This window comes from Martes martes (genome assembly GCF_963455335.1).
Source record: "Martes martes genome assembly, chromosome: 15".
Classification (NCBI taxonomy): Eukaryota; Metazoa; Chordata; class Mammalia; order Carnivora; family Mustelidae; genus Martes; species Martes martes.
The window spans coordinates 2,612,799-2,627,525 of record NC_137903.1 but is presented as its reverse complement, the minus strand read 5'-3'; the positions used below and the strand labels follow the sequence as shown (position 1 = coordinate 2,627,525).

The window sequence follows — 14,727 nt, the reverse complement described above, 5'->3', positions numbered from 1 at the left end:
CAGAGTCAAGGTGGGAAAGAAGTAGGGTCACAGCTGCTCTCCAGAGCCCTGCGGGGGCGGCCACGCTCAAGACGGAAACCCCACCCACAGCGAGATTTCCTGAGGCTTCCCCAGAGCCTGCTTGCCTGGCTGATGGGGCGGGGGCTGGTGTCGGGGGGCCAGGCTGTGTGAAAACCACGTCCTGCCTGGGACACAGCAGGCTCCCCGCAGACAGGGGCGAGCTGGAGGCCCTGGCCACCAAATGCTGGTCTCACACCTCCTTCCCAGCGCCAAGGCCCGGGGTGCAGGGGGTCCTATGAACAGAGCCATAGGTGGGCGCGTCTGCCCTGTGGGGACCGGCGATGCTAGAGGCGGGGCTCCTGCTGCTGAAGAGCCCCCGGGAGCACTTGCAGCAGTCCCTGTCCAGGGCCCCAGGTGGAGCAGGGTGATGGGTCACGGCCCCCTGGGAACCCACAGCTCACAGCGTCCACCTCCAGCTCACTCCAGGGCCGCAGTCTTTTTTCTTTTTAATTTATTCGTTTTTATTAACAGGTAATGTATTAGGGCACCTGGGTGGCTCAGTCGTTAAGCATCTGCCTTTGGATCAGGTCATGATCTCCGGGTCCTGGGATTGAGCCCCACATCAGACTCCCTGTTCTGGGGAAGCTGCTTCTCCCTCTCCCACTCCCCTGCTTGTGTTCCCTCTCGCTGTCTCTCTCTCTCTCCGTCAAATAAATAAATAAAATCTTTTTTTTTTAAAGCAGATAATGGGGGTGCCTGGGTGGTTCAGTGGGTTAAGGTTAAGCCTCTGCCTTCAGCTCAGGTCATGATCTCAGGGTCCTAGGATCGAGCCCCGCATTGGGTTCTCTGCTCCGTGGGGAGCCTGCTTCCTCCTCTCTCTCTGCCTGCCTCTCTGCCTACCTGTGATCTCTGTCTGTCAAATGAATAAATAAAATCTTAAAAAAAAAAAAAGCAGATAATGTATTATTTGTTTCAGGGGTACAGGTCTGTGAATCATCAGTCTTAACACAATTCACAGTGCTCACCGTAGCACATACCCTCCCCAATATCCATCACCCAAGCCACCCTCTCCCAACGCCCCTCCCCTCCAGCAACCCTAAGTTTGTTTCCTGATATTAAGAGTCTCTTACGGTTTGTCTCCCTCTCTGGTTTTGTCTTGTTTCATTTTTCCCTCTCTTCCCCTGTGATCCTCTGGGTTATTTCTCAAATTCCACATGTCAGTGAGATCGTATAATTGTCTTTCTCTGATTGACTTATTTCACTCAGCATAATACCCTCTAGTTCTATCCACATTGTTGCAAATGGCAAGATTTCATTTCTTTTGATGGCTGCATAGTATTCCATTGTATATATATATACCACATCTTCTTTATCCATTCATCTGTTGATGGACATCTAGGCTCTTTCCATAGTTTGGCTGTTGCCGACATTGCTGCTATAAACATTCGGGTGCACGTGCCCCTTCGGATCACTAGGTTTGTATCTTTAGGGTAAATACCCAGCAGTGCGATTGCTGGGTTTTAGGGTGGCTCTATTTTCAACTTTTTGAGGAACCCTCCTGCTGTTTTCCAGAGGGGCTGCACCAGCTCGCATTCCCACCAACAGTTGGGAAGGTTCCCCTTTCTCTGCATCCTCGCCAGCATCTGTCATTTCCTGACTTGTTAATTTTAGCCATTCTGACTGGTGTGAGGTGGGATCTCACTGTGGTTTTGATTTGTATTTCCCTGATGCCGAGTGATCTTGAACACTTTTTCACGTGTCTGTAAGGCCATTAGGACGTCTTCTTTGCAGAAATGTCTGTTCATGTCTTCCAGGGCCGCAGTCTTTGAAGGGAGCACAGATGCTGGTCAGGTTCAAGTGCTTGTGCTCACTGTCTTCTTGTGTCTGAGAGCAGATGCCTGAATCTGAGCCGGACAATGTGTCTGCCTGTGTTTCTGCTACACAGCAAGACGCTGGCACGGATGTGCCTTTGGGCCCAACTCCTATTGGGCTGTGGCTGGTCCTAAAGATGTGCGGCACCACCCAGGACAGGATAAACTGTGCCCTTACCTGGTGACAGCATACCTGACTGCTAAGGGCCCCAGGAGAACCCACAGAGAGCAGCTTCCTGCCTTCCCCAGAAGCTGGATGGGACCCTCGGGTGGAGTGTCTGTTCCAGAGCAGGTGGTGAGCGGGTCTGTTGCCTGGGAAGCCACCACAGGCTCAGGGACGACATCATATGGTCACTGGGGCCGCCCGAGGACCATGTGTGCTCAGTAAACACTTCTAAAGGGACAGCACAGACGGCGGCCACGCCCAGTTTCGAGGAAAGCCGCTGGTCTTATCTGGCACGTATGTGAACCCCCACTGTCCTCAAGGGGAAGGTTGGGACAGAGGGAGGAAACAACATCCCCTCTCAGCTGCCCACCCTGCACGTGCACCAGCCTGACACCGGGACCACCTGCCTCCGCTGAGCACAGGACCGCAGACCCATGAGCAGGGGGAGGGCAGGACCCAGTGTGGGACGGGACAGGAGAGGCTGCTGGGGTCCCGTGAGCTGCCTCTGGAGGGGTCAGCAGACAGGTGCGGGGTTAGGTCCACGGGAGGCCTTAGGTTCTAGACATTATGGGAACCCATCTGGTAAGAGGAGGCCTGGCCTGACCCTCCGTATGCAGCTGAGAGTCTGAGGCCACTGAGCCTGCAGCCAGAGGCGCGTGTCCCTCTCCAGCCCTGCCTGTGTGCGAGCGCGGGCCCAGGCCTGGCAGAGCCTCACAGGGAAGGGAGTTCTGGGGTTGCTCCTGTGGGAGTGGGCTTGGTCCTGTGTGTGGTGGCAGAGCTGGCCCTAGGCTGCAGACATATCCCTGGGGACCAGCAGTGGGGACATGCCATGTGTGCACGGGGGTGTGGGGGAGAAACTTCCCAGGAAAGCTTTGTTCTCAGGCTCCTAGCTTCTCACTGTGACACCTGACAATGAAGTTCCTAGAAAATCAGAAAGGAAATATGACTCCTGAGATGGTATAAAGACAGAGGACAGGCCCAAAGCAGGAGAGGCCCCGTGCCCTTGGCTCTAGGAAGGGACTCTGTGCCTGGTCATCAGCTGACACTGGCAAGCAGCGGGGCTCGGGCCGAGTGGGAGCCCAGGGAGAGAGGTCAGGGGTCCTAGGGGTGCAGGCTGGGGAAGGGAGACCCCCAGGCTGGCTGTGAGCACAGGGACGGGGCCTCCCTCTCCAGCACCGGGCCTCCTAGAGGGCGGCTGTTCCCACATTTACTCTACAGCTATCTCCTGAGGCCCCTGCAGATGCTGAGCTAACATGAGAGATGGAAATGGTTTAATCAAGACTGGCAGCTGCGTCCCAGAACTACCAGTGAGACCCGCCCTCGGGGTGGGGAAGGGCGTTAGAGCTCTTCTCAGAAGCTGTTCCTCACAGGCCCAGGCGGAGCCAGCAGGGAGGCAGCGGCCATGGGCGCCTGCTCCGAAGACCCCCTCCTGTGCGGGGCCTCCTGGCCCCTGCGATGGACCAGCCTCCTCCTCAGTGAGTGGCCCGAGCCCCCTGGGAGGGAGGCCGCCGGGTGGGCAGGGAGGCAGGAGCTCCCGGGCTGGCCGAGGTCTGTGCTGAAGAACCAGACGGAGCAGGTCCGTGACGACGGAGCACACGCGGTGCGCTGGGTTAGAGCCCCGGGGTGGACGGAGCGAACAAGGGGAGCTTTGGGCTGAGGCCAGGCTGGGAACCTGACCCGGCTGCCTGGAAGGGAATCCCCTCCCCCTCCCTGGGGGTGAGGCCGGGAGACCCCGGAGCCTCGTGGGGAGAGGGGTGGAGGAGACACGGCAGCGGTTGCAGGGGACCCGGGGTGGGGACGGGCACCCCCCGTGCCGTGCACAGGGGACCGGCAGCCTCTGCAGCTGCTGTGTGCAGGAGGCGCCGACCCGAGCCCCTGTCTGAGCTGGAGGGGCCGCGCTCGTCTGGCTCCTTGGGCAAGAGGAGGCCCCGAATCCAGTGACATTCTGTTTGCAAGGGACGGGAAGGAGCCCCCAGAATTCAAGGGTCTGCGCCCACCTGCTGTGTGTAGGGGTGAGCCCGGAACAGGAGACGGCTGACCTGGGCTCTGGGTCGGGGTGACCTGGGGGGGGACAAGAAGGAAGCAGAGGGGGCCCCCAAACAGAACTGAAAGACTGTTTTAACAAGAGCCCCATATTCTGGTTCTTACTTCATCGGAGTCCATTTTCTTATGTGTAACAAATTAAATAAGAACAAAGGAGGAAACAGTAAGATTTCCAGAACTGTGAACTCCGGGGACCGCTTGGGAGGCTGTTATTATCTGTACTGTTTGCTGTGAACACACCAGCCCCTCTGTGCCTGCAGGGATTCTAGGGAAATTCTGGGAACACAGGACATTTGTAAACAGGAGGATTACTCATTAGAAAATGAGTTTGCAAGCCATTGAGACCCTTTTTTTTACAAAATCACTTCCTGTTGGTAAATGTAGTTTTTGTCTTCTTTTCAATCGGTGTAACTGGAGACAAAATGGGAAATTACAGAATTCTCTTCCATAAATGTCCGGGTTAGAAGATCATATAAGAATGAAAGGAAGGATGAGAGGGAAACGGACAAAATTTTATGTTAATGGTTGAAAGTCAAATTTTGTCTTATTTAAATAAATTCAGACTCTTGCTCACGGGCACCCCGCCCCTGACCTTCGGTCCCTCTGTGGGGTCAGCACCTTTTGCAGATCTGAGCACTGTCGCGTCTTCCTCCCGTCCTGCGTCCTGCGTGGGCTTCCAGCTTCCGGGCCGCTCCTCCCCTAATGCCCGAGGACTGAGCCTCCTCTGTCCCGGGTTCCCCCCTTTCCAGCAGGGGCTGGTCAACTCTCAGGTAGCCCCATGACCCTGCCCTGCCAAAGCCCACTGAATACTTGAGTCCCCTCTCCCGGGACAATAGTTGAGGCATGTGACCCCAGTTCTGCTCAGACCTGGTGACCAGACAGCAGAGTTGGGAGGGAAGAACGTAGGGGAGTGGAGGGGAGGGCAGGAGAGAGCAGGGACGGGGAGGGTGCAGGTCATCTCCCTGCAGGGGAAGCGCTGGGCTGGGAGAGTTGGAAGCCACCTCAAGGTCTGGTTCTGCCCTGGGTAACCTAGACCAGTCCACCCACCCAAGGGAGCCCCTCCTCTGTGAAAGTTTCCCTCAAAGACCCTCCAGCTGTGACATCCTGGGATTGGGGGTCTCTCCCCGATAGGACTGTCCTGTAGCTTCTCTGAGGCCTCTGCTCTGTGTCTTCCTCCTGTCCTGTCCTCATCCTGCATCCTCACAGGGACAGGCAGCCGGGGAGTCTGCTTGGGGACCCTTCAGCACCCAGAGCCCAGGACTACCTGTGGTCACATCCTCCGCCCTCCAAGGAGGAAAGGATGCATCTTCGAGGCTCCCTGCAGTCCTCGGACCGTCTGCTGTCTCTGTCTCTGCTCCTGAGTGTGGTCTGCAGAGCTCCCGTCCCGGTGTGTGGACCCCAGTGTGCACGGCCCGCTCAGGACAGCGACCTGCGGCGGCGGCGGGGGGCAGGGAATGGCCGCTCAGGAACAGCCTGGCCGGAGCCACGCGGGTGCTGCCCGTGGTCGGCAGAAATGCCAGCGTCCGTGTCCCTGTCCCCTGGGGCGGACCCCTCTGACACACACGGGGGCCACTGAGAGCGACACTGTGGGCTCAGAATTCCTGGGGAACAGTCCGCAGGCAGGCGCCGCCCTGGAGACGGATCTTCTGTCCCTCGGGAGCCCCGGGCACCGTCCCCTTGTTGGAACAAGGGCGGCTTCTCTGACCCGGGGTTGGCATCCTGTGTGCACCACACTCTGCGTATTTGCACATGAGATGGGCCCTGACCGAGGACTGGGTGGGGACTCGGGTGTGACAGGACACTGTTGTTCTTCATGAATTCATGAGGAAACCCCGTCCCGGGAAGAGCCAAAGTCCAGCCCTCTCCAGGCCACCAGGAAGCCCGATCGATCGACACAGATGTCCTGTGTGTGCACGGGTTCGTCGAGTTTGTGGCCGACAGAGAGAGGACGCACGTCCTTCACGGCGCTGACTCTTGGGAGGACGCACCCCCTGAACTTCTGCTTGAATCAGCCCAGAATCCATAGGAGAGCACTGGATGAGCCCAGAATACTGTCCAGTCACGAGACGACCCGCTGAGGAGAGGGGACAGGCACACACCGAGCGCAGGCTCCATAGACATTGTGGTCACCCGCGCGTGGGAGGAGGAGTACCGGTCCTCCCTCCGTCTCCACCACTCTGCCCGGCAGCTCGGGGGGCTCAGCCACCTGGGGACAGGGACAGGACAGGGGCCACAGAAGCCAGCTGCTGTGGACACAGCCAGGAGTGTCCTCTCGGTCAGGAAGGCCCCAGCAGGACTTTGACTCCCTGTGGCCACCTATGGGATCGCACCCTGGGCGTCTGTGTCCCAGCGCCCATCCCTGATCCCAGGAGGGGCCCAGAGGGACAGCTCGGGGAGAGACATGGGCTCCATCCTGAGCCGGGGAAGGCCGGGCTGATCCCGGAGTGCTTGGTCAAGAACCATCGTGGTGGTGAGAGCAGCTCACACAGATGAACGCCTTCCTCTCCTGACATCCTAGCGCTCATTCTGGGGGCAGCACGGCTAGTACGTCCCCATCCCAGAGGGAAGGCCGAAAGCAGGCGGGCCACGTGACTGCTCCCATCCACTCGCTCAAGGGGACCGAGGACCTGGTCTCAGGCCTCCCAGACCCTCCCCTCCAGGCTGCCGACCGCCCTGCTGCGCCAGACCTCCCGGTCTGAGACCCAAGCACGGTCCCTGTGCGTCAGACTCACAGCGGAACACTGAAGTAAGAAGGTTCCAGAAGGAAAGAAGAGAGAATTAGGAGCACACTTTGATGAGGGGGGTTGATCTCTTTATATGGGGTATGATCCGGGAGCCCCACAGGATCCGCACGTGTAACTGCACGAGGACGACAGCAGGGCCATTAGTCCGAGACAAGGCTGAGATGCAGACCCGACACTCACTCTTTGTGTTGTTTTTTAGGAAATAGGCTAATCTCAAACTATGGAAAGAACCTAGATGTCATCAACAGATGAATGGGTAAAGAAGCTGTGGTATATATACACAATGGAATACTACGCAGCCATCAAAAGACATGAAATTTTGCCATTTGCGATGACGTGGATGGAACTAGAGGGTATTATGCTTAGCGAAATAAATCAATCGGAGAAAGACAACTATCGTATGATCTCCCTGATATGAGGAAGTGGAGATGCAACGTGGGGGGTTTGGGGGTAGGAAAAGAAAAAATGAAAGAAGATGGGATCGGGAGGGAGACAAACCACAAGAGACTCTTAATCTCACTAAACAAACTGAGGGTTGCTGGGGGGAGGGGGGATGAGAGAGGGAGGTGGGGATACGGACACTGGGGAGGGTATGTGCTATGGTGAGTGCTGTGAAGTGTGTAAATCTAGCGATTCACAGACCTGTACCCCTGGGGATAAAAATACATTATATGTTTATTAAAAAATTTAATATTAAAAAAAATTGTAAGCCACAAAAAAAAAAAGAAAAGAAAAGAAAACAGGCTAATCTTATCAATATAGAACTAGCTCCGAGGTGCTAAAAAGAGAAACTCAGGCACGGGCCGAGGCCATGAACAGACGACTCACAGCGGCCAGAGGACATCGACAGCCATGGGACATAGTGACCCGGTTTGTGTACGGGAGAAATGCACGTTAGAATATGATGTCATAGCGTTTTCTTTTATCAATTTAGGAAAGATCAGAAAGTTCAGGGGGTGCATGGGAGGCTCAGTGGGTTGGGGCCTCTGCCTTCGTCTCAAGTCGTGATCTTGGGGTCCTGGGATTGAGCCCCGCATCGGGCTCTCTGCTCGGCAGGGAACCTGCTTCCTCCTCTCTCTACCTGCCTCTCTGCCTACTTGTGCTCTCTCTCTTTCAAATAAATAAATAAAATCTTTTAAAAAAAAGAAGAAGAAGAAGGTTCTGTCACCGCGTGTTGGTGGGAACCTGAGCATGACTGGCGGGAGAGCGGCTGGGGTCGCTCTCAGGGGGGCGACGAGCAGGGTCTATCAGAGGCTGAGACGGAGCTGCCTCTGGCCGATTAGACATCCCAATGGGTTATCTCAGTGTCTACACAGCCATGCGTGCTGTCTACACACCCGCGTGTGAAGCACATACATGCACACTGGGCAGGCACACACTCACGTGTGACACGTATGTCCTGGGTGTGGTGTCCACACACCCACAGCCGCGGATATGCCCCCCCAGCTGACGGACCTAAGTCCCTGTGTGCAGAGAATCCATCCAACGCTGCTCGGGGCAGTGGTGTCCGCAGGGACAACATCAGTAGAACTGTCCCACGAGGAGGGAGCAAGAGCCCCGTTTGGGCCGTGAGCAGCCGTTCATGACGCACTCCCACGAGGGTAGACCCTGCACACTGGTGGCCAGAGGCTGCCCTCTGTCCCGCCTCAGGACGGTCTCTCCATGGGGCTGCCCACAACACGGCAGCAGACTTCGTCACAGCGAGCAGGAGACAGGGTCACAGCAGGACAGGGTCACACTCCTGTCGGACCTGCTGTCCCTGAGGGCCATCTGTCACGTTAGCGGCGCTCTGCTCCTCAGAGGGGAGTCCCCGGGAGCGACCCCCCTCCAGGGGCAGAGCTCACACGGCCTGTGGGCACGAGGGGTCTCTGCAGCCCCGTGAGAACCTGCCTCTCGCAGAAATGCTCTCGGTGTGGCCCCAAAATGTACTCGTGCTTCGGATCCAAGACCTCCTGACATTCATCCTCTCGCTGTCAGGGGTCAGGACACTGCAGGTGAGCAAGTTCCCGTGACCTGTTCAAGGGGACGCTCCCCTGGGACCAGGAGGGATTCCAGCCTCGCCTCAAATTCATGGCACTCTCCTGCCTTCCCAGACTCAAGGGGGCACATGGATGGGTTTCAGGAAGGATTCTAGGGTTTTCTCCTTTATTCCTAATGAAAACTACCTATGTTTTCTGTGTCCTATGCCCTAGGTGTCTGCAGCACTGTGACCCAGAGTCCTGGAGCCCATGAGTCTGCAGTGGACGATTCTGGAATCCCTCTTCCTCTGAGGGGGATTCAAGGAGCTTCTGTGTTGTTTCAAGTGATCAGAAATCCAGAATTACCTCCAGAAGTCGAGCTGGAGAAGATGACTTGGGGCATCGTATACAGATCAAATTACATAGTCATGCTGCACGTGCATCCTGGGACAGACGTTCCACAGTGGGTCAACTTCCAGGACAATTTCGAGAAGAGGGTCCATGTGCTCAACACAACGACCCTGAGGATTGACAAGCTGACCCTTGAGGACAGTGGACTGTACCGGGCTCGAGAGTCCTATACGAGAGGAAGACAATATGACCAGGATTTCCACCTGACGGTCTACGGTACGTGGCGGCCCCTCCCCCAGTCCCACAGCTGACCCCCTTCCTCTGTCCCCGGGAGTGTCCGTGCACCTCGCTGGCAGGATTCCTTCCAGACTGCAGCCTTCAGACTCGATCATCTCCCCAGAAATTCGATGCTGTGAGGTCACCACAAATGCAGGCAGAGCTGAGACTCACACCGGGGATAAATCATGTCTGTGCTTCAGGAGGGAACATAGAATGGGGGGAAATGGGGATTTTGCAATAACACTCATTGTCCCCATAGGACTCAGGGTCCTTAGTGACACTCTTACTGTCCAGTGCTGCTGTAACAGGTGACAGCACCTCGGTGGCTGACCACACCTCCCCCTGGGGTTCTCCTGGGCTGTAGGACAGGAGTCAGACCCCAGAGCCTCTGCCATGAGGTCCAGGTGCCAGCAGGACTGTGGTCCTCTCTGGAGGTTCTGGGGTAGTGGCATCAGTATCCCCTGGCTTCTGGTCCCCTTCCTCCCCCTTCACAGGTGGAATGGTGGGATGAGCTCCTCTGGTACTGTGTCCCTCCCACGTCCTCCCCTGCCTCCTCCCACTTGTGAGGACCCTGTGATCACATGGGGCTTGTCCAGGGAATTCAGACCATGTCTGGTTTACAGTCAGCTTGTCTTCAACCTCATTTCCCCTTTGCCCTGGAACCTAAGACATCTCCAGGCTCTAAAGGTCAGCACGTGGTCATGGTTGGGGGACACTCGTCACCTAGCAGTATCCGGAATCCCACGTGTTGTTCTCCCGCCCCGTTCCCTCGTCCTTCTCAGCCCAGCCCGAGTCAGCTCACTCACAGACTCCACGGTCCAGCTCTGAACCTCCACGGATGGAGGAGAATTCACAGGGTAACCCCTCCCCAGACCCTCAGGGAGCAGCTCGCTCTCCCTGCACCCCTCCCCCCTGCACAGGGAGTCGTCCTGCTCCAGAGAGAGGGGACTTTGCACTCCCAGGATCTGGAGATTCCCAAGAGTGACTGTCCATCTGTCCCTTGTCTTCCTGGGTGGACCCCCAGCTCAGTGCCTGGTCCAGCCACACTGCAGGAGGCCATTCCGAGTGACTCCCACTGCGGTCTGTCCTGGTGGAGACTGAGTCTGATCTCTGGGCTCCCAGAGTTAGCCAGTGGCCGTCTATACCACAGACTGTGCGGTCCCGGGAACCCTCTGAGCAGAAAAATCAAGACCAGGACCCGGAGAAGGACAAATCCTGGTCCAAACTTCTCCTTCTAGGGGACACCCCACTCTTTCAAAATTCATGGATTATTGGGGGAACCTCCAGCAACTATTTTCTCATGCGAGATTAGTAAGACGTGCTCAGTCTAGTGAAATCACATAGAGCTAAACTCAGTGGCTCCTTTCCATTCTAGCCCCTGCTGTATATTTGGGTCAATTCTCTGTGATCTGTAAAATGCAATCCCTGCCCTTAGGGGGAGGAAGCCAGAGCGTCAGGGAGAATCCGCAGGGGAAAGCAGGAGCTGTGATGTTCTCCACTCACGTGAGGTTCTGTCCTCTTGTCCCTCCCTCACCAGAGCCTGTTCCCCTTCCCCAGATCCAGGCCACACTTCGGTCCCTCACACCAGGCGGGTGCAACATCACTGTGGAGTGTGACACCACAGGAACCAGGGAGAACCTGACGGTGTCCTGGGAGAATGAGAGCCTCCCCAGGGAGCTGGAGCAGAGACCGGCCCCAGGACCATCCCCCAACCCCTGGACACTGGCTGTGCACCTGCCCTTGAGCCAGCCCAGCCCCAGCCTCACCTGTGTGGTCAGCAACCAGGTGGACCAGAAAACTGCCGCCCTGGACCTTGGCGACGTCTGTGACAACAGTAAGTGCACCTACCAAAGGAGAGGGACTCTCCCAGAGCTTAGGGAGCTCAGGGCGAGGGTTCTCAGCTTCTGTCCCCCATGTTTATGTCACCCCTGCCACCTGGTCACCCCGTCCAGGACTCTGGCAGCACATCCAACCTGCTCCTACCCTTCGGTGTCACTCCCGTGCTGCTCGCCAGCCCTCACCCCTGCTGCTCCGGGCAGCACCCAGCAGGTACCTCTCCCCACCCTCATCCATCCTCCCAAGTGTGTCCACGGCGATTTTCAGGAAAAACGAGTTGGGGGTGTCCGTGATCTGTGCCGTCGGAGGGGTCTGGGCCAGTGACTCCCTGTAGGATTCAGGGCTTGCAGCTCCTCTGCCCATTTCTGGTCATGTCACACCTACCTGCTGGCTTGCATTCCTGATGTGTCCTGCTCTCCTCGGCTACCAGCCTCTGCTCAGGCCCCTCCCTCTGCCCTCAGCACTTCCAAGTCAGGAGTCCTCCACTCCCCACTTATTCCCATCCAGGGATCCCCTCCCTGAAGCTGGCTCCAGGGGCCTGTGACCCGGGCAGTCCCACAGGGCCGCGTGCTGGGGGCAGTCCCAGCATGAAGAGAGTTTGCACAGGGGCTCCTCAGCCTCGATGGCTCAGGGCCCTGCAGGAGCTGCTGCTGTCCTGCCCTCGCACCTCGTCTCCTCTAAGGAGGGGTCAGTGGCCCCATACTGGGAGCTGATGCTCTGGCCCAGGATTAGTGTCCTGTGCAGCCTGAACCCCTGGTGGGCAGGGGCATGTCTGCTGCTCCTTTGAACGCCTGTCCCAGCCTTGACCTCGGGCACTATGCTCACAGTCAGCGTGTCCCTGAATGAATGAATGACTTGGTTCCCCGTGATTCCCCTCCTCCACCAGCTGCTGGGGGATCTGCTGCCTCAGTATCCCTCATCCCAGAGGAAGCTCATGGCTCAGGAACCCACTGGGCCCTCTGGAAAGAGGCTCCTGCCTCCCTCTCATCCTCCCACCTGGCTGCCCCTACTTGGTCCCTCTCTGGCCTGCCCCAGTGGGTGCTAGCAGCTCCCAGGGTTGGGGATTTGTCACAGCCATTCCTGCTCATGGCTCTCCATCCTGAGATGCCTCACCCACCCTGAATATCCGGCAATCTCCTACTCCTCCCTCAAGACCAGGTTTGCCCATCACCTCCTCCAGGAGGCCCTCCCTGATGACCTGGGTACAAGCTGTAAGCTCTAGTGTCCTGGGATGGCTCTGGCTGGCTGCCTCCGGCATGTGCTCAGCCCTCCCCCTGCTGAGGGGCTCCTCAAGGGCGGGCACCGTGTCCTGCTCCTCTCAGCACCCCGGCCCCAAGCAGGAGCTCGGGAACTGGCTGAGTGAGAGCCGCTGCCATGCTCCTCCCTCTCGAGGTCCTGACCAGGTCCCTTCAGATTCTCCATGTGCCTGGCAACGGGTGTCCTCATTCTCTGTCGCCTTCACCTTCTTCACTCTCTCTGTGCGATGGAAACATATCCACAAGGACAGACCGGTGCTGCCCACTTGCCCGGTATCCTGGTGCCTGTTGCGGTCCTGCTGCTGATCCTCGGAGTTGGGCTGCACCTTTGGAAGAGACGTGGGAAAAAGAAGAATGTGGAGCCTGGGAGAGGCAGGTGGCACTTCTCCTTCCCATGTCCAGACACCTCCCTCCCACGCTGGACCTTGGGTTCCTTTTCTCTTGCATTTTGCTGCTCAGGGAATGTCCCTACGGGAGGTTGGCAGGTGTGGCCATGGCCATGGGGTCATGGAGGGGGAGGGTACAGGTTTCCAGGCTCAGACTCAAGCTCCATCTGTGTGTGACGCAGGGACAGGATCGCAGGAGGAGCCCAGGGACCCGGATGGTGGCATCCACTATGCAGAGCTGAGCCAGCAGGAGTCTGGAGACCACAGGGACAAGGTGAGGCTCAGGGAGGAGGCATCTGGGTTCTCCCAAGCCCCTCTGTGCCTGGGTGTGTGCCTGTCAACCCCAGTCATATGCAGGTTTTTGTCTCCACGCCTCCGTAACCCCTTCCAGACAACACAGTATTAACTTAAGAACTTTCTCCTGGGGTCCATGCAGTGCTGGGTGCTGAGGGAGGTCATGTCAGCAGCCCTGGGTCTGTGGGGGTCCCTCTGTGTCCCTCAGCGGTTCCAGGATCCCTCCGTCTGCATTCCAGGGTAGGGGAGAACATCTAGAAGAGGAGAACTCTCTCACTACTGTCTACAGTGAGGTCCGCAGGCCAGGCCAGGCCATGACCACGATTTAATGGGAAGAAGCAGGAGATCCCACCCCGGGGACACCTGTCTCGTGAAGATGACACCCACCTCTTGCCCCTCTGACGGCTCTGAGCAGGGACTGGATGGAACCAGGAGTTATTTCTATGCTAAATCCTCGTGCACAAGCTCCCCGTGAGACACACACAGTGGTAGGTCAGGGGAAGCTGAGTAAGTAAATTGGTCCAAACCTGTTCCAGGACCACTCAGCCTCTGCGTCATGACAACCCTAGACGGCCCCCCTGTCCCCCTCATCCGTACGACATCAAACTGCCTTGCAGACCCGCAGCCTCTGGGGCAAACCGTGGAGAATCACAACATCCACCCGGGCCCGTCCTGAGCTCCCCCAGCCGTCAGTCCTGCGCTGAGAGCTCTTTATAGACATTGTGAATTCATAATCGCCCCTGCTTGCTGAGGGCAGGCTCTGTGACCCGCACTCTTGGGACCATTCTGCTCGCTGGTAACTCAGTGGGTCCTGGTGGACTCTCTGTGTGGTGGGGATCCTTGTGCCCACTTTACAGACCAGTAGAAGGAGCCAGAAAAGCTGACTCTCCAGGTCCCACGTCTGGGAGCGCCGGAGTCACGACTCAGCCCAGGGATCGGAGCTCCAGGCCCGTCTCTCCAGGCCTCGGCTGACCGTCCCACGTCCTGCCCAACCTCCTTCTGTCCTGTCCTGCAGGCCAGCGGTCCGGCCTCCTACTGTTCAGTACAGGCAGAAGTTTCCTGACAGTGTGAGCTTTAACTGACTGCACAGAGTGACGTCCCCCTCTCTGCTGTCCCCACGCAGGACGCGGAGCTCCTCGGGGCTCAGTGAGGACTTTCCCTGCACTTCAGGGCCCTTCTCTGGGGACGTGGCATCTCCTGCATGCTTCTCTCTGGCTCGTCCCCCGGACCCTGCCGGCTCCTTCCCTGCAGCCCTCACCCCATCCCAATGCTGCCCCTGCTCCACACCTGAGCCTGGACTTTGGCCTCACCTCACGGGGACCCCTAGAGCATGGGAGATGACCCCCATGTGACACCGTTGATGCCCCTTTCCTGCTCCAACCCCCTCTCCTCGGGTCCCCTGACGGCCACTCCCCGGGACCCCGGGCCCACCTGCCCTCCTCCCAGACTCTCCGCCGTCCCCCCGGGGCTGCTCTTCGCTCACAGGGTGGTGCTTCCCAGCGTTTGGGCAGGATCCTTCCCATCCCCCATGTCCTTCTCACTC

At 57.8% G+C, this 14,727-nt stretch overlaps 1 protein-coding gene across 1 annotated transcript; it reads left to right on the top strand.

Moving 5' to 3' along the window:
* Positions 1–341: 341 nt before the first annotated feature.
* Positions 342–14,334, top strand: LOC308355577 (SLAM family member 9-like; the record flags this gene model as incomplete). Its single annotated transcript, XM_080823895.1, has 6 exons — positions 342–414; positions 9,017–9,409; positions 10,950–11,246; positions 12,751–12,876; positions 13,073–13,164; positions 14,308–14,334. 6 exons carry the CDS (start codon positions 342–344, stop codon positions 14,332–14,334), a joined length of 1,008 nt encoding a protein of 335 aa, XP_080680021.1.
* Between the last annotated feature and the right edge of the window lie 393 nt (positions 14,335–14,727).